The 27,760-nt window shown below is 43.3% G+C and overlaps 1 protein-coding gene across 2 annotated transcripts in view; it reads right to left on the bottom strand.

Moving 5' to 3' along the window:
* Nucleotides 1-1,531: 1,531 nt before the first annotated feature.
* Nucleotides 1,532-27,760, bottom strand: part of LOC119646944 (monocarboxylate transporter 12) — a 277,565-nt gene continuing 251,336 nt past the window's right edge. For both annotated transcript variants that reach the window (XM_038047635.1, XM_038047633.1), the window contains exons 12-14: nt 19,607-19,778; nt 8,790-9,543; nt 1,532-2,338 (exon numbers count right to left, since the gene is read on the bottom strand). In XM_038047635.1, the coding sequence (XP_037903563.1) occupies nt 2,104-2,338; nt 8,790-9,543; nt 19,607-19,778 (1,161 nt within the window). In that variant the 3' untranslated portion in view covers nt 1,532-2,103. The remainder of the gene's footprint in view (nt 2,339-8,789; nt 9,544-19,606; nt 19,779-27,760) is intronic.

Here is a 27,760-nt window from a genome sequence, read left to right as displayed (position 1 = left end):
TTGTCTTCTTGTCTTTTACTTTATTAGCTGCCGTAATTGTCTATGGCAAACAGGACGAGAGTGCTTTTTGAAATGTGCGTACGTTGCAACACAATGGTATATTGCTTACACCTGTGATTTTCGCTTCCTTCAACTAGATTGAGAGTTTCTGCGTTACAGGTTGGAGGTTCTGAACCAACGAAGGTGGTAGGGCTCTGTAGAGTAGTCATTACCCAGGTGCAGAATTTTATTATTATATTATTACAATGCTTCCTCCCTTCGATGACTTGAAAATCGGTTTCAGATAGGATGACGGCCGGAAGATTCATATCCAGACTGAGGAATGTTTTAATTATGCAACCATAGCCTCATTGTTGTACCGACTCTAACCAGTACGCGGGAAGTCACTGGAGATTGATTTGAAATTGGATGTTGATTGAAGGATCTTCATCCAAACGAAGGAATAGCCCCATGTACCGATGGATGCTTCCGATGCAGACGAAATGAAGCTTTATAAAGGCAACATTGTGATTGGGCCAGAAGTATTGAAAGTCCTGTGGGGTTTAACGTGAGTACCTGTCGTGTAGGCATAATCCCACGATCCTTTTCGGACACAGATTGATTTTGGGACCACAATCAGCCCCGCCATGACTGGCAAAGCGGCACTGGTTTATACTGAGTGCAGGCTCAGCATTCATATCAGTGGATGCAAGGCCTATCTAACACCTCTGCCGCAACTAAGGGGTACGGCACCCGAGTTGTACAGCGTAACTCTACGCTCCGCCTGCGATGTAGGCATAACCACAACCACCATGAAACTCCCACTAGGGGGCCAACCGCGAATAACCGGGCCGAGAACACATCCTCCAGGAATTCTCCCTGGAGAATATGCTCTCAGAAGGCTATCCATGGCACCAAATAACCTCCGGTGAGGCTTCGTGGCAGGCGCCACTTCAGATGAGTCCCTTGCAGACTAGGGTCTGATCGCCCTCCTCGAGTACGTGGGGACGGCACTTCTTGCTAGAAGTATTAGACGCCTTTGAACAATCCTTCAGAGAACACTCACTCGGGTATCACTAAAGGTGCTTCTATATCTGGTGCAAATCAATTTGTTGGCCATGCTGGAGTTTGTTCAACGGAAGAACTTGCATGGTAAGTTCTTCGGAGGTTCAGGGAAGGATGAAAGCCAAATTTTTTAGTCACGATGGAAGGAGTGGTGGCGACGATAGATAAGAATTCGAAGAACAGAAGTAGAATAAAATTCTAGTCCTGGTTATTAATGCCTGTGTGTAGAGAAAACCCATTTGGACTAGACGGTCTTCCAGAGGAACTGTTCCATGCACCTTCAAGGGTTTTTGGTAGCTCCACTTATTATAAATTCTTGGAGAATTGCGTCTAAAAGGATTTCAGAGAGTGTAAAGAGAAACCAATTGTTAAGATCTTAAGGTGGACAGCCAACCGTTAACTATTTCAAAGTTCAGTTCAAGTAACATGATGATTGGTCATGGAGGCTAACGAGAAAAAATAAAATATTTTCAGAACTTAACTCACTTTATTGGTTCTACAATTCTCATCAAATCATGACGTTATCATTCGTTCAAGAAAACATTTATAAATAATAATAATTTAATCAACAAGTTATATATAAATTTTCCTTAATTTACCATTAAATCGCTTTCGCTTAAATGTCGGTTTTTTAAAAATTGTTTGATTTTTTTTCGGATTTTCGCTAATTATATTTTGTGCTTTGTTTGAACACATTCACTGGTAATACTCTTTTCAGCGTGATTTACTCGTGATTTGGGAACGTAATCCAATTATGGCTATTCACGTTATATTTTGAATTGGTTTTGAAACAGGATTTCAGGGATTTCATTCAGTTAATCGTAATTCATCTCAATAAAAGAGACATTGGTTTCAGGATTTAAAAATAACGTTGAATTCTCAATTCCATTTGAAATGTCTAATATTACTCGTAGTTACTTGATTTTGATTCTGTGGTTCTCTCCTATGCTTTGATCCTTGCGAATACACCTAAATTTAATTTTCCGTTTAAAAACAAAATAACATTGGAATTAGAAGAATTAGAGCTAGTTTAAGTATAAGTTCGATTGCTAACGTTAGTCAAACTGACGTGGTCATTTGCTCAACAACTTGGATTGGTCGCGCCATTGATGCCGTTGACCGATGGTACCTGTTGTAGGTATCATTGTACGATGATGGCTGAGTGATTGCTTGATTCCATGGGCAGGTACAGTATTGTGACGTGTATGACAATCCTTCTGGAACGCTACGACTACGTGATGGTTGCATTGTGTGGTAGATTGTTTGGGGGATTGAGTGCGTCGGTGTTTCACATCTGAAAATAGAGGCAATTTATATTAATGCGATTTTCAGTTAGTAACTTGAGGGAATATGAATTTCGATTCGAGTAAACCCTGCTTGCATCCCTAAAATTCCTATTGTGTACAATTTTTGGTTTGATTCTTTCCTGACATCAATCTTCATGAATAAGTGGACTCTTCCAAACCTACTTTAAGGGTCATAAAATTCTACCAGAACATGTTGCATTTGGAGCTTAGGTTTCCTAGTGTTTCCTGTCCACTCCTTTGGGGGAGTATAGGACATCCACACAGTCAGATTGGGCTTTAGTTTCACTATCATCACACTTAACGCTGTGGAAGTGATAAGGTCACAGGGAGACTGGGATTCAAACCCGGAGCAGCGAGATTTGGAGGCTGACGGTCTACCCCTTCAAGCTTCGCGCGTCGTTGTTGGGATGTCTTAAATGGAGTTTAAACTCATTGCAAGAGACGATCAGCATTGGTGCATACATAGCGCGGCTGGCAAGCTAAGCCCCAAATAAGGATTTGTATCTGAATCTGATAATCCTTTTCGATTTGATTAGAAAGCAAAAGGGCTTGTGACTTGGCGTGTTTGCACTTGCATGGCGATCAGCCTCAGCCGTATATCTTCATCAACCTTATGTACAATTCCTTGTTTTCGCATCTTATTCTCAGGATGAATTTAATAAATATACAAATACACTGATGAACATTGCTCTACCTTCTTAAAGGACAGTAAAAACGGTGTAATAAAGGCCTTGGGTCATTTCATAAAGATTATCGCCTCCTGGCACGAGTTCAAATTTCTTCATTCAGTGACATGCATTTTTAGTGGCATCGTCCTTCAGAGCAGACATAAATACGGGTTATTGCACAGCTAAATTCTTGGCGAACCAATCTGGCCACCTAGTGGGAGCTTCATGGGGGTTGTTGGTTATGCTCAAGCGAGAAGAGACCTTCGGACCTCGGCGTGGTGTTGCGTTTCAACACGGGTGCCGTACTCCTTAGTTCGGCAGAGATTTAGGTAGGTCGTGCATCCACCAGTACGAATGCTAAGCCATGCACTTGGTACAGACTGGTACCGTTGTTACTTGTCTCAGCGGGGCTCTGATTGTGGTCACAAAATCAATCCGTGTCTTAGGAAGACCGAGGGATTAAGCTGCGTTGTCGGTTGGAAAGATCCAGTAGTCAGGGTCGATGAAAACGTTTACGCAGTGTGTTAAACCACCGCAATAGTAAGCTCTGGAAGTGCCAATTAATCATCTTTCTGCCATCAGGAAATTAGTCTCGAACTGCTTGACACATTATGTCAGGATAGCCCTTTTGAGATGGAGCACTTTCTTGTGTCAGGTGTTACAATGATCACTCCCTATCGTCATCGACGACTGTGCGCCTCAAGTTGATGGACTGTATTCATAATCAGCATGACAGTATCCACTATGGTACTCCTTGCTCTAAAACTGTATTGAATTGAGGTTAAGTCTCCAGCAGACCGTACCACTTCAGTGCGTTTTTGGAGTACTTTCCTAACTGCATCGAGCTTCCAGGCTGATCGGTATGCAGGTTAAAGTTCTAGGTGTTTCGTGTCTTTGAGAATCAACGTGATCCTCTCCACCTTCCAGTAGGGCAAGCTGCAATTTCAAAGCAAGCATTGAATGTAAGCAGTATGTCCGGCCTATGATCGAGCACTAGTTTATATGCTGCCGGGATACCGTCGGATCCTGACACTTTTCAATTTTTCACAGAGGGCAATCCCAAAGGGGATGCGTTGGAAAATAATTATGATACAACGCGGTACACCTTTTCGGCGTTAAGTGAGCGCAGAGCCTGATTTTTTCGGGTGACCAGTTTATAACCAAACTTCAACGGATCCTCATTCACGACAAGTCCCTACCAGTTGCTTTTATTTATCGTGCTGAGGAATCTTTTTTTGTTGGTTAGACTGTACTATATTATTCGGGTACATGTTTGAACGCTGTGTCAAAAGGCAGAGCTTATGGTACCTTTTCCGATCGAAAATTTTCATCGTTCACTAATACATAACGTTTTCGTATGTAAGCACCGCAGGCTGTCGCTATCAGATTCATAGTTGAATGTACGACTATGTCGGTCGCGGTTTCTCTCCCACCAAAGTGTGCTCTAGCTACGTTGTACCTGTTCCAAGACCTTCAATTGGTACTCCAATGACCTCTCCCATGACCACGGGGAAACGTCGGGTTGGTGCATGCAAAAAGATAGCGCCAACTAGTTTGAATACTGAGAAATGTTTCGGAATTCGCCACCCCTCCATCACCATACCAGGAATTCCGACGTAAAGTTTACGTCGGGAATAGTTCCTCCTCAGCCTGGGTGCCGAAATGTTGGCGTGGATCTGGGGTTTAAAACTAAGAGCCCCGTTCTCGCCGCCATTTTCGGGATCTCTCTATATATATATCTACATAGTCCTTTCGGCGCTATATAGACGTTGAAAAGTGTTATCCCTAAATATTGAATTCGGGCCTTGGATCTTTCAAGTACCCCTTCAAAATGTTCACTTCATCAAGGGATGTATTCCGAAGGAGTAAAAAGCTAGCCAAGGTGTTCCAAGACTCTCTTCCGGGCGAAACAAAGTGGTGGCTGGTTAAAAGTCAGAAATGCACAACCGATAAATAACAATGGAAGCAGTGAAGTGAGAGTATTGATCAAAACATAAAAGCATCCAGATGGTACCAGGCATTAGCCGACGACAAAAATACCCTCTGTGCATTGGAAGAGTGAAATGAAATGCTCATGAAGAATTAGAAGGACAGAGTGTTCCTACTCCTTTCAACTCATTTTTCGAATACCTATACCGCAATGGAAGACTTCCACATACTGTCTGACATCCCAGCATCGAAAAAAAGAGGAACAAAAACAATTTAGGACTAATGAATGAATGTATCCTCTAAAGTTAGAAGGGACGTGCTTCTAACACTGAATTAGGTTACTGAGCTGCCATTGTTCAACAAGTCCTTCCATTGGCTTCCAGATCAAGATAAGAATGACGTTGAGGTTTTAAATAAGCTTACGGACCAAAGCGATCCTTCAACTTAGATGATTCCAGGCAGTTGACCAGGAGATAAAGCTGTGAGGTTGAGGGAACAAACTGTCTATTAACTTTTCTAGGGGCTCAAAATCGTGACGTTATAATTGTTGAAGTTCACGATAGGTGGAGAGAATGTCAGTGGAGCATTCACGTCGCTAATAAGGAAACAGTAAAAAAAATCTTCCAAAAGTGGGTAAGTTCTCAGAAAATGAAGCTCTTGTACTAGGACCAAGAAGTAAGTTGCTCCTCCAAAGAAATTGGACGCAAAGAAGCAGAGGAATGTGGGAACATACTGGTAACCCCGGTGCGACCCGCACCAGATTCCTTTGTCAGCAGTAATGCGCGCAAAAAACGTAAGACCAACACATCTGCGGTAGGCAACGCTTTATTGTGCTCCGCACCAGGGCCTACATGCACGCGTCCCGCGGGGATTGGGGCCGATGTGCCGGGAGGTGATAAAATCAGCGAGAGAGATTTTAACGAATCTGGCCCCTCCCATAGGATTACGGACACGAAAACGGGAAGAAAGAGGACGTGTGTGCAAGATGCAGCCTCATTTCTGACCGTAGCCTTGGAAGTTTTCTCAAGGAATGGCAAAATGTCAGAAGGACAGTTTAGCATCCTCCGGGAATGTCCCTGGAAAAAGAGCCTGAAACGAAGCCAAGATTTAACAATCAAATTTTTCGTGATGGGCTTCTCCATTAGGAGTGCAATGTTCCAGCAGGTAATCCCGGCGGCCCAATTTCACTTTTGTGAACACTGAGGTGCATAGGACAGAACACGTCGGCCCTTGAAGGAAGGCAGGGGATATCATCCGCATGTTGGGTGAACAGAACCTGGGCATAACTTCGGACACTGGAGGGGTAAAGTTCATGAATACCAGGGAGAGCAATCCTACAAACGTGGAGGGGGTCAGCTCGGTATTCGAACTGGACCAGTAGAGTCTGAATATACTCAGGAGAAGTCACCATATCGTGCTCCACTCTTTTCAAGATAGATTGAAATTCAATCATATCAAGAAACTGTAGAGCATCATCTCCATTTTGAGAGCGAGGAACAATGATGGTTATCGACTCAGGGGCGAGTATGCGATGGGAGTGTTAGTGAACATTGAAGCGAACTACTATACGAACTGCAAAATTTTCCAATACACACTGTAGCTTATGCTGATATTTACAAAAAAGAGAAAACTGAATGATCTGGGCCTTTCAGAGGTGAGAGGCACAACCTTTCAACTTTACGAAGAAGTGAAATATCTTGGAGTTACTCCAGATTAAAAGCTTCTTTGGAACAAACAAGTAGAGATAAATTTGAGCAGCAGCTCTCACAACAGATGAAGCATTGCCTCGACAAGTGGAGTCAGGTCTTATGGGTTAATGTGCATATATGTTGCTATCGTTAGGTCGATGTTCGCCAATGTCGGTTGTGGTAGTCGGTTAAGGTGAGACTAAAAAGATTCCAACGTAAAGTAACCTCACTGCAAAGAACTGTAGGTCTGCGTATTACCGGTGCCATGAGGACAACCTCCGGCGCAGCTCTAAATGCATTACTCAATTTGCAGCCCTCACATGCTAATTCGCTTAGATCTAAGGAGAACAAACGGAGGTTGTAGGCCCAGATCACTGGAAGAGTTACTGTCAGAACTGAATCTAGTTGTTTGCTATAAGATATGAAGTTACCTTGAAAAGTAAAGAGAACTGGGAAGTCCCAGAGGAATGTGTGGAGGGATATATGTATATATATAAGTCTTCTACACTGGTGGCTCAAAAACAGAACTGTATTCTGGAGCCGGAGTCTACCGAATAAAATCGAGAAGTTGAAGTTTCGGATGCCATAGCAAAAGGGGGTTCAATTTCCCCCTTGCCGGAACCGGAACCCGCAGCTAGGGTATCAATAGCATTATCTAAGGCTGTCTTCATAAACTTGGAATAAGGTTCCCGTAATGACAGGTGGAAGAGCCTGAATACTCCTAGCCACACCAAACTTTGCGATTAGAACCTAACACGCATACGTGCAAGTCTTCCTGAAATGCAGGAAGACTTGCAGGAGTATTTTGGGCACTCTGACAGATCATAACTCACTAGCTAGACATATATTCAGAATAGGAATTTTGCAACATAATACGTGTCCTTCCTGTAACGAGGAAGCGGAATCTACGGAATGACCCCGCCTACGAACGCATCAGACATCAGATCTACGGTGCTGATGTAATCCAGCTACAACAGGTAGCATTACATCCATTAACGGAAATTCTGTGATACAAAAACGAAGCCTTTATCCCGTCCTCAAGCGGGGTGGGCTCATCGTGATCGGTTGGACTATTCTGTTCTATCAAAGGCCTGATCTGGATGCAGTCGCGAGGTTGAAATATGCGGAAAACAGGAAGAAAGCAGGATATCCAGAACTGACGTTTGAGAAGATAGCGCATGAGCGTAATATATGAGGTCTGAGTGTTTGGGAGTCCCTCCGCCTCTCTTAACCTAATCTGACTATCGATTTCGGTATCACAGTGGGTATCATAGGTGGGGTGAGTTCTGTTCCCTAATGACGCTACACGCCAAAAGCGCATTTAATTCTATGAATTAAAGTAGGAATAAATATCCTTGAATTGGGATGTGGGCGATACTTGACGAGGTTAGTGTCATTGGAGGGAAATTCAAGCTCTCGGTGAAAATCTTGCGAGCATGACCGAAATTAAACAAACAACCCAATTTTGTTTATGCCCCTTTTGTAAGCCCCCAGAGAGCTTCCTGAAATTACTTCCTTCTCATCCACATCTCGATTGGCGTGCTGATATCGAAGTACCTTTCGAAGAGGATTCCCTGATATGGAGCTAACGACGTACATGGCCACAGTTAACACACTACAACATTTTTTTCTCGGGCCTCAGCTGGTTGGCTTGAAGATCAGTTGATCGTGATTACTACCTCAAGACACTTGCAAGACGGGGAGGTTTTCGTGATGGGGATAGGTAGTTGGGTCGAAAGGAAGATGATGGAAATGAGAGTGCGCAATCAGGAAGGAATTAGCTTGCAGTTATCTTTACAACTGTAAAAACACATGCAAGTTGTTAAGGAGAGGAGATTGAGGAAAGTGTAGAGACATTGTACCTTTTGTGACCAGCGGCAAGCCCAGAACATGGGGTAATACTTGAATGGTGGTCCTGTTTTGAAGTTAGTTTCTAGTGGGCGAGAATCGTCTGTTCTGGCTCCGGTGCCTTCCGTTGACAGTTGAGTGGAAACATACCTAAATTACTAAGTTTTTGCATTGCATTATTTTTCAAATAATGTCTCCTTTTTATATTCGTGGAAGCACTTCCAACGTAGTTTAAGAAACTAAATTTCACTTTAAATTCTACGACATTCGCATTAGCGAACATAGCTTCTACATATATTACGTACCTTGAATAACATCGATTCGATGCATATGGTTGAGAACAATCACCACGAACGTATGTTTCGCGTGGCGGGAATGCAAACGATAAACTTTTCTGTAATCGACGTCCCTGCTGTCGTCCTACACTTCCTCCAATCAATCCAGCACCGAAACCAACTCCCAGCGGATTACTTTCAACTGCATCTCCATATGAACATTGGGCTCCCACATAACACCCAACCGTCGGGACTTGTGCGCTACCGCTTACGGAACCTGCACCAGCGTTTGCTACCAAACCACCCCCTCCAGTGGTGCCGTTTAATAAATTATGACGGAAATGATTTGCATACGGCGATTGATGTAGAAGTCGATGTTGATGATGATGCGCTAGAGTATGGGGATGATGGTGGGGGTGAAGATGGGTCTGTTGATGATGACTTAGCGTTCCACAAACACCGCCGTTACTGAGTGCTGTATAAGGACTGTACCAATGTCCGCATCGTCCCATATTTGAGTAGCTTCGATTCAGCAAATCGGGACAATCACTTGTCATAGCTGTACAATGGGATGTTATCGATCCATTCCCTGAGAATTTAGATACATTCTGTCTTCCACCCGATGGGTAGCCGATGAAGAACATGAGAATGGCAGCTATTGCCGCCGCAGCGGAGCTAATGTAGTAGCCGGCTCGTCCGTACTTCGCCGAGGACGAGTCATTAAGGAATGCCGTGAGCGGGACTCCAATTAGTACCGGGATTGATTCTGCACCTTTTATGAAACCTGTAAGAGAATAAAAATTAGAAGGTAAGCAATTTGCGGGAAGATACTTATATACTATGTAGAAATGTCTATGAAGTACAATTTAACGGCTGAAAGCATATCATTAACACAAAAGGAAGCCTTGTTCCTGACGTTGCATAGACCACAACCATATCACACAAACTAAGAAATCAGAACCTGATCACAAAATGTATGCTTTCTGCAATTCATCAAAGGATATCCTCGATGAAGGTACCTTGCTCCTTATTGAATTCCACCTTTCCAACCAAAATGATTTGATAATTACATTTTCGTCAATTCATCCCTTCCATGCATGAAATCAAGCAATAGCCCGAGATGTGGTAAGACATGACGAGTGAATAAGCGTCCTTTCAGAATGTGACATTATTTAGAGCAAATGGGGGTCTAAGCATATCCTACAGAAATGTGTCCCTTTACACTAGACAAGGAACTATGTGCCTTGGGAGGATGCCTTCGGTTTGATTGCAGACGGTTTAAGATTGACCAATGCTCGTACATGCACATTTCAGGTAATGTGTCAATATAGCCCTGTGGTCATCACAAGATTGAGATACTTTGATAAACACAGTCTGAACAAAACAGGATGGAATATGGAAGCATTGTGTCTTAGAAGGGATTTCAAATGCTTACATGTTACATGAAGGAAGGATGACCAACTGTAAAATTGCATATGTTTTCTGCAAGTGAGGTCTGTTCCATTAAGGACCAAATTCTAGTCTCACAAAATTTGTGGTTAAATCAATGTAAGGAATGAGTGAAAGCGGAAGCAGAAGCTAAGTCTTAAATTTTGAAGCTGAATTGATTTTGCTAGGGACAACTCTTTTAAAGAAAATAACCCCCCTTAGGGAAAGATAGAGGGATATATGGGTATGCAATGCATAGGCTAAGGTATGTATGTAGTCCTTCGTCAAAAGCCTCTCACTGCCCCACTTGAACACTAGTTCAAAATCATTCTTTGATCTATTGTTTGAACTGAGCAAGGACATTGACTCTTGCCTGCTGTTACCATTTGTTAGTTGACTTTGCTACCCAGGGCTATACTACGACATTTATGCTTGTCAATCTGTTGGAACGACTGAGCACCTCTGTCGTGATGTTGTTGAAAATAAAGTTACATCGATCTATTTGGTTTGTATTTCTCGCAGGTCGAATCCATTAGAATGATGTCAAAGGCTTCCGGGGAAACCACTGTATTGTGAATATTTAGAATGCCACAATTCTCTGCTCTTATGGAAACGGCAAAATTTTCGGCACATGGTGGTATGTTTGAGAATCCTACGTTATATTGTTTACATTCATTCTGGCTGGTGATGTTAACTTTGAGATGGTTGGTATGCGTTTGCGGTTGGAAACTGTATTGTGTTGATGAAATTCAATGGAATGAAGTGGTTCGAACTGAGTTTTGTAGTCAACGGTGATGCAAGGAGATGACGAATCAGGGGGTTGAATTCGTCTCTATATTTAGGGCGTCACTTGCTGTTTCCTCGTCCTCTCCCAGCATTGTCTAAGCTCTTAGGAAACTACGTAGATTTTTATATAGTTTTAGCGTTTTAGGTTGACCAAATGGCTGGATTGGACCTTTCTGATTTTGACGGTGAAATAGGATTAATCTAATTTTTTCAGATTTATCAAGTATGACCAAATGCCTTCAAATGCCTCCTTCTGAGATGACCAAATCTCTTCGATGAAAGCAGAATTATATGATAACTCGTATTGGTCACATAGTGGCCGCATGTGCAACCACGAAGGATAGGCGAGAGCAATGGAGAACTTACGAACCAGAGAGTCATATTAACAAGGACTTTCTAGATGGCCAAAGTTGGTGGCTATGCAGAGGAACAAAGGTGTCCGTCTGCGGCACATTACGGGGCAGGAGCAGCTTTGCGAAACACAGAAAAGCCACCAACTAAAATCGCAGAAGAGGTGACACGTATAAAATATAATTGTCAATGACCAAAAAATGGGTCATAGGGTAGCAGCCGTGGCTCGGCTACAGATAAATAGTTTGTGCCTTACCATATGCCTTACGAAGAACGGGCTCTCAGGGATATCCTGACGCCAAAAGGACGAAGGTAAGTAAGGGGGTGACTTTGATGGTTTTACTGTCGGATGGGGCAGTCGTGCAACGAATACCAGCTATCCTATTGTGTTCGAAGCATTCCTGAAGTGGAATATGATACTTATGTACCTTGAGAATACCATTATTTACCAAGGAAAAGGATTAGACTCATAGTGACACTCTGGCGGAATAATGATTGCGGGATAAGGTAGTGTGCGGAATAATGAGCGATTGAGCATACAGAGGAAGAAGAAGAAATTGTTTCAAAAAGATCTATATATGTCAAGATAAGATGTTTTCCAAAGAGAATCACAGCTACCCTGCTTACAAAAAGATGAAAGTCGCTCTTTTGCATAAAGTTGGAAGGGTGTGGTGGTATGTGCTATGTGCGTCGCATACCTGGACAGATGTGCTGATAGAGGAGTGGCCTGCACTGCTATGAGGAGTGGCCAGATCTCCCATCAGACGCGACTCTAACGGGCGGATTGGGGCATACCCATTGATGTGTAAATATGTGTTCATGCACTTTAATTTTTCGACTGTGCATGGGCTAGTGTATGCTCACCTCTAGTGCGTGGACAAAAATGTCTAAGGGAAGGATACCCAGAACATAAAACCGCCATGGAAGACGAGACAAGGAGGAAACTTACGGTACAGGGGCTCGAAACCCCAGTACCGGCGGCTTTTGGGAGTGAGCAAGCGGGGTCCCGGTGGTCAATATCCCTCGACCGCAGTGCCTCGGTGGTGGACAACTTGGTCACCTTGGCATATAATGTTACAAGTGATTTTGATCTGGAGAATGAGGTGTACAAATGAAGTACGACCTTACCGAGGACACCAGTAGCAAGACCAAACAAAGATGAACTGAAGGTAGATCGCTAAACGACAAACACCGTGATAACACCCACCGCATATGTTCAAGATGCGCGACAGCAGGAGGTGCTCCAGGAACAAGAAAGGGATCCATTCAAAAGAAGCTCTTCAACTTTGAAATCTCTACCAACGCTAAAGACGATGAAGGATAAAGTACAGGCAAGATCAATAACTGCCAAAAGTGAAGGAGCGTATAAAAGGAGTAATCCTGCCGGGGTTTATAGGGAATAGAGTCTCGATCCGGAAGAATTACTCTATTTCCAGCTTGGGGCAAAAATAATTGAGCTGTCCGAGTTCATCAAGGACAAACCCAACGTGTATCAAACCATAAAGAATATGGTGAGGGCTATTAGAGTCCTCTATAATAGATCGCAGATGGAGGAAAAGTATACTAAGGATACGCCGAACCCCGCTGCATTAACAGTGTCACAAACGACCCAAGTGACACCTAACCGTACTACCATCGAATCACGGCGAAATAAACGAGTACATGAAAAGAGGGGGATCCTTTAAATAACCAGCAGGCGGACTGGAAACTCTGAAAACCAGCACTAATAGCTTGGAAGGTAGAAAGCGTACAGCGAATGTAGAAAAGTCGACCAGCGTTGCGAAGCCCAAGACGAACGGAAACAATGGATGGACTAAGGTTACCAGCAAAAAAAAACAAAGGAAAAGCAAAAGTGCGAACCCGTCCAGATGCGATTATTATCTCAAGTAAGGGCAATTTGTCCTACGTGGAGATACTCAGAAAGGTCAAAGCAGATCCCGACTTAAAAGATGTGTGCGGAAATGTGAATCGAATCCGAAAAACCCAAAAAGGGGATCTCATGATCGAGCTGAAAAGTTCCAGCGTGTGCAAAACTGATGACTTTCGCACTCAGGTGAAAAATTCACTTGGGGAGAATGCCGCAGTGCGTGCCCATTTGTACTGCTCTGAAGGAGCAATTCAAGTTGAAAGAACTTGGAGGAGTCTGTTGTAAGTTTACGAAAAGCTTATGGTGGTACTCAAACGACCACAATACGAGTATCAGCGGAGGTAGCACAGAAGTTGTTAGACTTCACTAAAGAGGAGCATTAAATGCCTCATGCTTGAGCACTTTGCTAAGGTGATGCACCAGCAGTATTGATCGATCTGATCGATGCAGAAGGTGTGGGGAGAAGGGTCATATTGCCAGAGAACTCAATAGGGACCCCAAATGCCTATTGCGTGAGGTGAAGGAGGGACATGATAACGAGCATATTGCCGGAAGTAGTAAATGTCTGGAATTTAGGAAGGCCCTCACTACAATGAGAAAATGAGGGTTATTCAAATAAACCTGAATCATTGCAGGGTCGCTCAGGATTTACTTGAGCAGACTACGTTCGAATCTGAGATGTAAATTGCCATCATATGTGAGCCGTACAGAAACCGCCACAGTGGCATATGAGTCACAGATTCTACTGGCGGAGCGACGATATTAGCTTGCGGTCCACAGTGGCTTTGTCTGGACAAAAATAAGTGGTGTATACCCTTGGGCCCTTGAGTGGAGCGCAGTTTATTGGAAGCTTTTGCGCAGATGGATATAGTTTTGACTAACGAAGGTGCTGTATACACTTTTGAGAAAGGGGGGTCAGGCTCGTTTGTGGACCTGACCTTTGCTAGCCCTGTGCTGGTGCGTGGTATGTCCTGACGCGTCAGCGAACGCTACGCCTACAGCGATCATCAGGCGATCTTTGAATGAGCAGACCTTCATAGAAGTGTGGTTAGATCAATCTGATAAAGCAGGCGCCTCTACAGAAAAAGTCGTCCATGCCTAGGAGGCGCTCATTCCCCAGTAGGAGACCAAACTACTGGTGGAATGGTGGCTGGTCTTCGATCAGCCTGTCACCGAGCCAGAAAAGTGGCTCAGAGGGTAGTAAGTAGAGCCGATCATTCTCAACTTGATGTTGATGTTGAGATAATAGCATTTCTAGATTTTAGAGAGAGCAGTGAAAACGGGTCTAGTGCAATTAGTGAGTCAGGCAATATCTAACATTCGATGTTCTGCCCATTGACGCAGATAGGAAGAATGCGATGACCTCTCAGACTGAGAACTTAGGACAAATCTAATTGCCTCTCTTGTCAAATCCAGAGCCATTTAGCCAGAGTTCACGACCTGGTGAGACAGCGTAGTCAAGGTGTTAGTCCATTAAATTCCTCCATGTCCTCGGGATGATAACAATTTGAGACAATGCTTGAGTTCGAGTGAGTCTCGCAAAGGGCCGAAGATGTCAAGATGGATGGTATGGAAGCACTTGGTTGACCTAGGGAATACACCTACTTCCTTTCGAACGTGCTTGTAGGCCTTTCACTTCTGGCACGCGATGCATTGACCCAAGAGTTAATGTCCTTGTTCATGAACGGCCACAAGTATTTTTCGGCAACTAACCGGTTCATCGTCCAGATGCCTGGGTGCGCACGATCGTGTATTGCGTGAAATATTTCCTTGCGAAAGTCGACCGAAATGAATGGCCAGGGTCCCTTATTTCAGTTCTCGCAGAGTAAATAAGAGTTTGAGTCGAAAATAGTAAACTTATTGAACTTGTAGTTGGAGTTCGGCTTCAGGCTCTGAAGTACTGCGTCGTCAGGGGGACTGTGACTTTCGAGATTCGCGACAAAGCGTCTGCAACCACATTTTCTTTTCCAGACACGTGTTGGAAGTAAACTGGCTGATATAACTCAAGTGTGGAATTTGGCGAGGGAATGCTTTGTCTTGCTTTTTTATAAGCGCGAAAGTAAGGGGCTTGTGGTCCGTGAACTCGGTGAACGGCCTGCCCTCAAGGGAGAAGTAGAAGTATTAAATGGAGAGGTACGTGGCGAGTAGTCCACGATCGTAGGCACCGTAGTAGCGTTTAACTGGGTTGAACTGTTTTGAAACGAAGTTCAACAGTTGCTAGATTTGATCCACCCGTTGGTGAAAAGACATCGAAGAGTTTGTTTTTGATAACTTAACCGAAATTCCTCCAGACGATCCTCCTGGGGTCTTTGAAAGGATTAGGGACCTTAACGGCGAGATGTAGACTGAAAATTATCCAACTGTGTTCTAAGGAAGTTCTTCCAGTTCCAGTTCTCCACTCTATGGATACCATTGTCGATTAGTAGGGTGATATTAAGGACTTGCTTTCAACCAGGTGGATTGGTGTATTACCTCAGTTACACACCGATAGATTTGTGTAAATAATAAAATCAAAGAATGACACTCCTTTTTCGTTGATTTCCGAGCTGCATGCACGTTTTGCGTTCTCGCTTGCTCTTGCTTAACCGCGATTATGTCCCTGGAACTCAGATCCGGACGCCGTGTACGATTTTCTTGGTGAGAATACATGCTCTAGGTTTATTCTGACCAGCGTTTCTTGTGCTGTCGAATAAATCATAATATTGACTTTGGCGTCCTTTGATGGTTCGGTCGCCTCCTATCCAGAGCTCCGGCATTAATGCGAAGCCGATGTTTTACTCGAAGAGGAAGATCAGCAAATTAGCTGAGGTGCACTTTGAGTGTTGCAGATTAATTTACTCTACTCTCAGCACGATTTGCTTGCGTAGGGGGTTCGTCAGCCCATCCATCCGTCCATCTTCATTTCCTTCAACAACTTGTTGACGGCATTGACTGTATCCAGGTCGTCGTCCGGTTTCGCGGACCGGGTCACTTTTCGTTTGCGTTCCTGACTCTAAATCATACTTTTTGATCCATCATTTTCTATATTTATACAAAGCAAAACAGGTTGGCAGGGGTTTTGAAGCCGTAGTAATTAGACAAGCTTCTCCTTATCAATGCGGATCTTCGCCGACTAAACGCGAGTTTCTGAGGATCTCGTCGAACGGGAGGGCTTTGAGCTGATCTTAGCGACGGATAAACCGAGAAAGTCCCTGAAGAAACGCTGCAATAACATGGGGCTGAATGATTACCGAAAAGAATTGAACCAGGTGAAGAATCCCTTTTATTCTCTTTTCCCATCTAGGAGATGCTTGACGACCATCTCCGACAGCCTGGCTTTAACACTGGTCCACATCTCCAGTCGCAGTTGTCGCTAGCGGCCGCTAGCAATCCACTACCGCCACACGTAAGGGATTTCTGGCCACGTCACTGAAGTGATTCACAGTTCGTGTCTCGTCGGCAATCTGATGTTGCTTACTTGTTTGCAGAGGTTGCTTGGCTGGTTACGAGCCCTTACACAATCCGCTTGCGTTGTGGTTCTCCTGCTCGTTTTCCGGTTGTTTGTTGTTAGATTCTTCGACAATCGCCTGGTATTTAGTGAGGTCCTTTTCATCCCGCACGTTGACAGTGCCAGCCTACTTATACTTTGCAATCTTGTTCAGAATATGTATTGCTTTCTAGTACTGGCTCTTGAGTTGGACGCCAGTGGACCTCCGCTTCTTTGCTAGTTTTTGATGACGGACATGGTTGTCAGACTTTTGAGGAGACCTCTGTCGTTGATGGTTTCGAGTTAGGAGTTATAGCTGTTACTTGGACACCCAGTTTCCAAGCTGGCACACAGTAGTCCGTCTGCCACCTCGTTTGCGAAGGTCCCTTTTGTTGGGTTCAGCACAGAGGTGCTATGGCTGCCACAGACTGTAGTGCCTTCGATCTTCGAAATTATACAAATGCGGTGTAAAAAACGAAGGCGTCATCGAGGAAAATTGTCCAGACTAGAATTATGAAAATTTGATGACAAACAATGGGAAAACTGTTGCAATTTTTAGTGGACGCATATTTCACACACATTTTGTGCGGTTGAGTTGAAACAGATATATTGGGTTGGTGAAAAAGAAATGTATTTGTGATCGAAATTTGACGCTTTATCTAACATACTTAGAATTATCCGATTTAAGTCAAATATGCGCCATTTTATTCCCAAACTTGTTGCCATTTAGAAGGCAACTTCATTATCCCCTCCTTATAAACCCCCCCCCCCCCTCCCCCTTATTTTTCGCAAGCCTCTTTTGAGGCCAACTGAGTAGCACCAAGAGCGTTTTGCATGGACAGGAAAAGATGGTAATCACTTGGTGGGTGGGTGCGATAGGACATCCCATCCGAGTTCCCGTAGCTTCTGGCGGGTCATCAAAGATGTGTGAGGCCGAGCGTTGCCCTGGTGGCACAGAACACCATTCCTATTGACCACTTCTGGCCGCTTCTATTCAATCGCCTGCTTGAAACGATCGAGTTGCTCACAGTAGAGGACCAAATTTAGGGTCTGGCCATAGTTGAGCAGCTCATAGTGGATGACTCCCTTGCAATCCCACCAAACATACATCAAACCCTTCCTGGCCGTCAATCCGGGCTTGGCGATGGTTTGGGCCGGCTCGTCGCGCTTCGACCACGATCTTTTTCGCTTGAGATTTTCGTACGTGATCCACTTTTCATCACGTCACCATCCGCCTCAAAAAATGGGTCGAATTCGTTCCGTTTCAGCAGTGCATGGCAGGCGTTGATTCGGCCCAAAAGATTTTTTTCCGCCAACTCGTGTGGCACCCAAACATCCGGCTTTTTTTGGAAATCAATCTTCTGCAAATGGTCCCAAACGGTTTTCTTGACTATACCCAGTTCCTGGGCAATGGAGCGAATGCTTACCGCCGGTCTACTTGGATGATTTCGACGATTTTATTGGTTTCTGCGACGATTGGCCTACCAGTACGGGGTGTATCTTCGACATCCACTTTACCAGAATGAAATCGATTGAAACAACGCTGTACTGCGCGAATCGTTACAGTATCCGGTCCATAAACTTCACAAATTTTTTTGGCCGCCATCGTTGCATTTTTACCTCTCACGTAGTAAAAAGGTAAAATATAACGAATTTCTTGCTTGGTGGACTCCATGTTTGACGCGCTATAACTTGAGACTGAAACGTACGGTCACAATACTGTCAAAGAGATATGTTTAAGTGTCGCCATCTATTCACAAAATACGGCATTTCTTTTTCCCCAACCCAATATATGGTTGCCATAAACTCCCATGTGAGACACAACGCGTCTTCCATTCTCATCATCGTTGTTGGTTTCTTTCACGAATTTCCGAAAAGCTTGTACTTCTCCATTGTTCAATTCCACATGCCTCTAGGGCGATGCGTTTATCGGCCATCATGGGATAATGGATTCCATTGTATGGGATAACTCATAATGCAGTTGTCGCCATTTCGTAATGTAAGACTTATTTATTGCGACTTCCACTTTCTAATCAACATATCCACGACTATCAGACATGAATTGATGGAAGCTTGGACCTTTTGACAGATAATGGTGGCCACTTTCCATGAAGAGACTGCACATTGGCATGAAACCGCCTCAACTTGATGGTTGGGTTGAGATTCGCTATGCCTGATTTTGGACAATGGCAATGGTTTGCGATTCTCTTACTCAAGACGGATGCTTTTATTCCGAATCTTAACAATCGTCCCCTACTGCCACTTATTGGGAAGGATCTCAGATCTTCTGAATTTACAGGTAAATGTAAGTACCAATTCTGCAGAAACTGTAGTACCTGAAAAGAACAGCAACGCATCTACTCCACTTGAATTTTTTTGAATTTTTTCAGCTGCGCATTATCATAGATAAAAAGCCTACCACTACCGAGCCTGCAAGGACCATCGAAAAAGCGGCACCTTCTGCTTTCCTGACCAACCCAATGATGACGTTCCGTATGCTACTCCGAACTTCTCGTAATTTTTCATGGTCTTGATATGTGGGTATGTTACATAAAACATGGCCTAAATTGGTTAGAAAATACTTTGGTATGTAAGACCCCTTAGGTAGCCTAGTGACTTGGCTAGTGGAGCATTATCATCGTTTCTATCATAGGGGCAGGTTCTAGAAAATTGGGATCAGCTTGGCATTCCTCGGCAGTTGTTGTGGAGTCTGATATTTTGCCCACTATTCTGTCCTCAAAAATTTATTGAAAATTGTGGTTGCGTGACTTAAACCAGTCTCTCCGGACTGTGCTCCATTAAAATTATAAAATGCCTTCAATGAAAACCAATTACCCACATAATTTCCAAAGTATGCCACTAAAGGGTATTTCCTATTATTTCATGGAAATTATAAAATATTTCTCTAACTATAAAGTTCTAGTTTTAAAGGTTATGACGCATACTCACCCCAGGCTTTTGTGAAATATTTAGTTCTCACTCGTTCCAGGGCAAGCATTTTCAATGTATACCGGAAACCACCTAGACCAATTCCATAGGTCCACGACAGGATGCAGAGATTTCTGAACCCAAACACAGCCGACAGGATTAGTGTTGATAATGATGTTATTACTATCGATATCTGTAATAATTTAGATTAAGGCGGATTAATTAAAAGGCTCCAATTATACATCAAATAAATATTTATGTAAGAATTTGATAGATGAATGAATTTCAAATGGATTTCCAAAATTTCTCATTAACACTGCATTGAGAGTTAGGTTTCAATTAGAGATTAGGAGGGAGGGGATTACACTATTCATTGTGATCCGGGGCACAATACGTTTTAAAAGCTGAGTAGTGTCGACACTATATTTAATTGATGATTATATACATGAAAAGTTGACTGACGGTTTGGTTCAGGGCAGAGGCAACTCATCAGGCGCCGCCTCACCTCTGTTCTGGGGGCAGTGTGACCGAAAGTAACGACCCTTGCTCCATTTATATATAATTGTAAACGCGTAATGAGTATGAATTATATTGAAGTGAAATCCGTCATTAGTTCAGACCTAAACTAGGCCGAAGTGAATTTATTGTTGAGGATGCTGGGAGTCCTGAGACCTCACGCTCCACGCGCAGAGGTGAGGCAGCGTCTGATGAGTTACCTCTGCATTGGACGAAACCGTCAGACAACTTTTTTGGAAAACTTGGGTGTCTAATCCAAAAAAGATGAGTCCATGAACCACAAGGGAGGAAATAAATTGCTTTCCAAGTAGTCCGGTTTGTCATCAAATGGGTGCAGGCTCAGGACTCCCAGCATCCTCAACATTTTATACATAGCTAAATACTCATATAGGTAATGAGTAGTCGTTTTTTTTCAGTTCTCTGAAAAGTTGTGCTGTTTTGAGAATGGGCTGTGGGGGTCAATTTGTGAGCCACGGGGTGGACTGATAAGAAATAAAATTTTCCGAAAGATGAAGTCTCTTATCTATCAGGAGTTGAAAGCTATAAATCATATCCTGTGCGAAGTGATTTACGCTATACGTAGATGTAGTCTTAGCAGTCAAAAAATATGTCAGCCAATCCGGGACATTAGTCAAAAGAAGCAATAAACATGGGGGATTGTATACAGCACATAAACTAGGGCATCAGGCGGAGGTACACTTCCCACTTTCGCAATACTAACAACCATGAGATAAAACTTAACAAGGGAGAGGCTGAGCAATTAGAGAGCAGAACCAAACTTAACGTTGGTCTAATGCGAAAATCACGACTAGAAAGAATTAGCGATCAGAAGGCAGGTGCCAGTTAGAGGTACCCACAATGGAGTGTAAAACATCACCAATTTCACTACCAAACCCTATCTCCACCTCCACGTGGTAACTACTAGCAGCTCTTTCTTAACGAAAAACTTCAGACGGGAAAGGATGAAGGCGTGTCTCCCGTGCCCAAAAGCAAGACAAATTGCACCAACTGGTCCTCTAGTATAGGGATTGGGTAGGGCTGACAACGTTACACGGAAAACCGTAGTTACGAAGCCACAGAAGGAGTTTCGGATAGGATGGATTTTCAACAACGAACCAGGCTCCGACAATGGAATAATGATTTGCGCATTTCTCTATGAAACGTGCGCTCCTTGTATAGAGCGAATACTGCTGAGCAGCTAGCTACCCTATTCTAATATAAGGCTGATGTAACAGCGTTGCAAGAGATGCGCTGGGCAGGCACCGGCTTCTTGGAGAAGAGCCACTAGACCAAATATTATAGCGATCAGTAGATTATGTGCCCGGAGTAGGTTTCTTAGTCAGCCAAAAAATAAAACCTGCTGGATAAGTATTTTTTAATGGGAAATATTCTGTAGACTCAAAAATTCCAAGCTTTCGTCAATACCTGCATGCGTCATGTCATCGGAGTGCGCTGGCCTGACACTATCTGAAATGAAGAACTTGTGTTGGGGTGCAGGCCTGTCACTCTTACGCACTGTGATTGGAAGACGGAAGTCGCAGTGGATAGGTTGCACACTAAGGAGAGGCGAAAATTGCGCGCCATGCAGTAGAATCCACTCTTCTATTATGGTCAAAGAGTTACTTGGGGCATAATAGTAGAGAATGAGTGCGAGCGTCTCGGGAAGTGGTAGGGGTGCTGAAGCGCATTTCAGATAACGCGGTGGTTAACGCACCATACCCCATCAAGGAGTGAAGGGCAATCATATATTTCAAAGCACTAGTTACGGAGGGATGGCTTCTGACCTGATCTCTCCACCTGAGTTCTTAACCGTAATCATATAGTACCAAGCATTGTTAGAAGAATAACTAGTAGTGACCAATACAATGCTTTCCAGGCCAAGTAAAAAGAAGCATGAAGAACGTTACCGATTACAAAAAGAAATAATATCGGTACCATGTTGCAACCCCGGCGGACTTCGTTTTGGACATCTTGAAATCTATGAAGAGCAAGTGCAACGAAGATCAAAATTTCGCACACTCTTCCAAAATGATCTGTACGCCGTTGACGTGGTGAATGCAGGAGGATCCCGAGCGGAAACCAGTCTACTTTCTGTGGATCAAGCTTTCGAGATGTTCTTTCATGCGTTCAGGGATTATTTGAGTTTTTATTTTTTGGATGGCAGAGAGCACGCAGATACCCATCGAATTGCGACACTCAAACCGGGTCCCCTTCTTCGGGATCTTGAAGACTATCCTCGCTCTGGAAAAGGTCTCCGATTCCCAACATTTCTATACGAAAGGAAGCAGTAAATCAGTAGTAACTGCTGGTGCAGCGATAAATAACTCTGCGGGGAGACCGTGAAGCCCAGTGACTATTTCGTTTCGTGCATTGGCCGAAATGATTTCTTTTCTACTTGGAACAGTCCGTATCTGCATGTTACGGTTTCATCTACAAGGGGAACAACCTCACCGGTCTTTCTTTCCACTTTTTCAGTTGTTCATCATTTTGAATGACGTCCTTCACAGGACCATCAAAAGATTTGCCATGATGCGGTATACAGTTTTGAAATCATTGCAATCTGCAGCATCTTAAGCTTCCATGACAAACGCAATAGCAAATCCTTTCTTGTCACGGTGTACACTACGCTGGACGTCTCAGGATTTCGCTCGGTATCAGAGTTCGGGCTCGTTAAAATGTTGTTTGTCATTGAAATTCAGTACGTATTTGGCTGTGTGAGTTGATATGAGGCGTGTCTCATTTGAAATGCTTTTTAACCAGAACTCGTGGTTCTGTATTTCAGACTTCAGAGAACGAAGCCTACTCCACAGAGCAGATAATCCAATTTCGCTATGCATTTCTGTGTTACGAATGGGGCCATAGGGAGAAAACCGTGGCCCGAAGTGATAATTATGCACACCACCTGGAATAGAGCATGCAATGTAATTTCGTTAGTTTCTCTATTCCGGCCTCTGAGAATTTTTTAGGCGCAGAGGAGTCGCTGCCTTTTTCCCGGCTTTACTAACCTCACCGTCTGATTGCAAAGAATCTTTTTGATTTTTAGTTCTAATTTTGCGGGAAGGGTCTGATTTTCTTCCTGCGAACATGCCGAAACACTGATTTATGGTCTCTTAAGGTAACAAAGGTGTGACACCTATCTTAACGTTGGCCATATGTTGGTGATCCTGTTTTATCGACCGTCATCGACGACCATTATTTGGAGACAGTTCAGGCTCTCTCGAATGCAAGTAGACTAGGCCTGCATCAATAACGAGCTCCACACACCCCGGTTTCGTGTCAAGGTAGACCAATTTAAAATCTCTAAAAGATGTGTAGCGACCTGGCCTACGCTATCACTCTGAGGCATGTTCTGCTGCGTATTTTTTTAGTGCTAAGACATACTCAACTATGGCGTTCTCGCATCCGCCGTCTTTTATCATAAATAAATAATGCCCGACCAGGCTTCCTATCAACTCAGATTAAGTGACCTACTCACCGTAAATTATTGAGCCTGATTATATTCATGACAGTACAGCCGTAATATGGTTCAAAAATTTCGTAGTTATGCAGGTGTCGGAGTCGCCACTTTTATTTATTTATTTAATGAAGATAATATACAGAAAACAAATTCCTTATTCCATATTGTCCTCAGAGGGAGGAGCAAGTAAATGGTTTACCTGACGCCTAAAACTAAAGAACGAGACAAAGCCAAAGGACCCAAGCTCAAGGGCGTTGTAGGACTGGCATAACCTCGGGAACGGGAAATGAAAGTAAATGGCGAGCCCCGCGAAGGGTACTTCACAAATGTCCGCAACACGTGCTTATAAGAGGCGGTGCGGAAAGTATTATACTATCCGAGTTGGCAGAGCAGTTCATCGGGCAAGAGTTTGAAAAGAAATGTGTACTCACACATATCAAGGAAGGTACGGCGTTGCTGCAGGGAGGGGAGATTGAGGGTGCGGAGTCGTGGCGGATAGTCATGGAAGGTTCTTTTTGCAAAAGAGGGTGAATTTGCGTTGTATAATTTCAAGAGCGCGACAGTCACAGATGCGGAACGGGGACCAGACTACACAGCAATATTCAAGGATGTTTCTGATAAGGGAATTGAAGAGTATGAAAAAGGGGGCTAAATTGAGGTAAAGTCGGAGGAGGAACGTAGGATAAAACCAGAAAATTTGGAAGTTCTATTGATGATGTCAAAGAAGTGGGATTTGAAACGAAGTTTGTCGTCGAATATTACACCCAGGTCTTGGAAGGAAGTCAGTAGTGAAAGTGGTTGTCCACTAAGAGAATAGAAAGCGGACATTGGGGAAGGTATAAGCGAAAAGCACATCCAGTTGTATTTGCTGACATTCTGTGTTAGTTTGTTAGCCGAACACCAACGGATCAAATTATCAGGGTTGGACTGCAATAGAGCACAGTGCGATGAAGACGAATATAAGGTCGTCTTCGTAAAGCAAACACGGGCAGGTGAGGATGGAGGCGAGGTCATTGATAAAAAGCAGGAAGAGTAGGGGGCCAAGTATAGACCCTTGTGGAACGCCAGAGGAAGGAAAGAAGGAACGAGATGAGTAATCATGAAAAGAAATTTTGCAGAAACGGTATGAGAGATAGGAGGAAAGCCAGGGGATGATTGAGGGAGGCAAGTTTAGTAACGAGTGTTTGGAAAGTAGAATATTATGGTCAACGGTATGAAAGGCTTTGGAGAAATCAGTATAAATCACATGTACCTCCTGTCATGAACTAAAGCATTTAGCAACGTTTGTAAAGACCAGAAGGTTTGAAGCCGTAAGTGTATGTTTCACGAAACCATGCTGCTCTTTGACAATGAGGTGACCGAAGTGCGTGGTCAACCAGTCGTTGACGTATCTTTCCAGGATTTTGGAGGAAGAGGAGAGCAGAGAGATGGGGCGGTGGTTCACAGCAAGGGAACTCAATCAAGGAAGGCGTAAAGGGAGGAATGGCCAGAGATTCGGAGTAGTCTGGAGTTAGAAGAAGCGTGTAGTGTGGAGGGGTCGAGGAGGAAAACACGGAAGAAAAGTAGGTGCAGAGAAGGTCGCACGACTGTTGTGGTGAGTTGGCAGTGGGGTCAGAAAAACTGATAGAAGAAGGGAGAGATTAAGTGGGATTACGAGAATAGCGAGTGTAAGACCAAAAGGGTTTCTAGTTACCGCGGGCAAGGGACAGGATATTGTAGAAGGTGTCTAGAGCTTGATCAGGAGGTTTCTTAATATATGTACCCAGTTGAAAGACGCTAAAGCTGCGTTGAGACCGTCAAAGTTGGCTTTACGGAAGTTGAACTTAGTAGATTTACGCTCGGGTTTAGAGTTTGAACGAGGGAGCTCCGCTTCAAATTCAAGCGCGTTTCATGCGGGGATGTGCGAGGGAATAAAAAGAGGTGGCGCTTGGGGAGTTTGGAAAGGAAGAAATCGAGAATGCGGCCTAAGGAGTTTTTGGTGGTATTGAAATTCAGGGCAGAGCAAGTTTTCATAAAGGAAGAAAGTAGAAGGGAAGAATGGGTGAGGTTGTTGGAAGGAATTGGAAGGCTAGGATGGTAAGACTAGTGGGACATGGGCAGAAAGGGAAGGGAATCTGACGGTAAGGAGTTTAGACAAACTGTCAAACAATTCTTCATATAGATGAGAAAGACAAGCACAGGGGGCGTATACATAAGATACATTGAACGGGTGGAAGTTGAGCGGGGAAACACGAAGAGCAACACAGTCAAAAGGAAAGCCTGCGAAGGAGAAAACAGGTTTTGCGGAGAGTGTATCTTTTATTGCAATTAGGACCACACCGTTGGTGGATTTACCAGATACATAACGGTCCCTGTCACAGCGGAAAGTGGAGAACCCATCAGGGAGCTCGGAGTTGAATATGGCATGGTCCAGCCAGCTTTCGCAGAAGCAGATGACATGGTGTTGCTGAGTCAGAGCGGATAAATTGAAGACCCCCAGCTTGGTTCTTCAACCCCTAAAATTCTAATAAAACAGACGGACAATAAACATGGATCTAATTACATTGTTCGGCGAGGCAAGCGCATTGTCCTGAAATTAATCCGCGAACTGGGGCGCTTGTATGGCTTGATGATCTTCAGGCCAGAAAGAAGTATTGTTGAAGACGTCAAACTCATGAGGATAAGTGACCTTGAAAGACGCAATCACCCGCTCGGTCTCTTCTCATGCAAAGGACTAAAGATATTTTTGATGATTATCCTCACGCAATTTTGGTGACTTATGACTCAAGTTTTCGTCACGAGGGCTGGTAGGATTGTGGACCTGCACACTAAGAGCTTTTTCTATATAGTGAGACATTTCGAATGAAAGGATTTTAATAGGCTAAAGTAGGCTCTGTTGAGCCTGCGCTTATATAGAATATAGAAAAATTGTCGAGGATTGTAGTTTCAAACTCCCACTACACACCGTCAAATTTATTTGGAAATATGGTATCCTTTTGAATCTATTTCAGGAAGTACCTCGAGTAAATATTTTTTACTTTATATCAGACTCCCAGGTATGATATATAACGAATTCGCACTGGATGATAAATAGACCAATGCAAAGGAGCATTATTTTATAAAAGAAATTTCCCATCAGAAAAAGCTTTTACAGTTTTGAAATAAATCTTTTTATTCTTGTGGGTGCTATTCAATTTAGAGAAAAATAATCCTCCTGCTTTGAATGTGGGCAACCACTTGATTTCCATGAAATATAAACCCACTTTTATGCCGGTGTAGTTTATAACTATAAATAAATAGAGATAGTACCGATTTGCATTCACAAAGTAACTTTCGGTAACTTCTTTTGCGGAAAGAGATTTTTTCGAATAGCCCAGATAGAGATGAAAGCTGAGTGTGAAAAGAATCTAAACTGAAGACCACTTATCACTTTCACTTTATAAAAGTTGTTTCAAAGTGAAATAAATCTCTATTCAGGAACCCTCAGCGTAATTACCTTTGTAGCCACTCAAAAGCTCGTTGCAACCAATAGATACACAGATAAAAGATAGACTTTCGTTTTCACTAAGTATACCAACTACTTTCTTTCCGCCGTCCAATCGACTATTTCGAATGAAGCTGGCATCATCTTATCCTTCGATTAACCTTATTAAAAAAGTTGAAAAAGTAATTCATTGATTGAACGCTTTTATCGGGCCACCATCATCAGTAAGTACCGCTCAGTCGGTACGTAATCGGAAAATGAGATTTTCTCGGGTTGATATCAGATTCGTGTGCGTCCTAAGTTCTTTTTCGGTGGTTCCTGTGGATCCAGACTTGATGTAAATCAATCTTTTCTTAATCTTATTGTAAGTTTACTTGCGTGGGGATATCTTCCCTAAGTTTATATCTTATTAAACTTTGGTAATCTTTCGATTAGAATTTTTCTTTTTCCTTTCGAAAATTCGTGATTTTGGTTTGATGTAGTCGAAGGAATTGCCGAGAAATCGTCTGTGTGCCGGAAAGTTTGTGGTAAATTGACTGCAATAATTAATGAAGATTAGACTTAGGGGAGAGGTTTTATGTTACGATTGATCAATCGTGGGCCAAATCAAATAGTATTTAAAATGTGAAGGTGATGAGGGCACGATCCTGTTTTATTTGACCTATTTCTTAACAGGGTTCTGAAATGTGATAATGGCAGGGTATTTCCAGGAATCTTTTAGGTATAATTTTCTTATTTA

This window comes from Hermetia illucens, chromosome 1 (genome assembly GCF_905115235.1).
Source record: "Hermetia illucens chromosome 1, iHerIll2.2.curated.20191125, whole genome shotgun sequence".
Lineage (NCBI taxonomy): Eukaryota > Metazoa > Arthropoda > Insecta > Diptera > Stratiomyidae > Hermetia > Hermetia illucens.
Note: the sequence above shows the minus strand (reverse complement) of the source record. Positions and strands in the feature narration are given on the sequence as shown.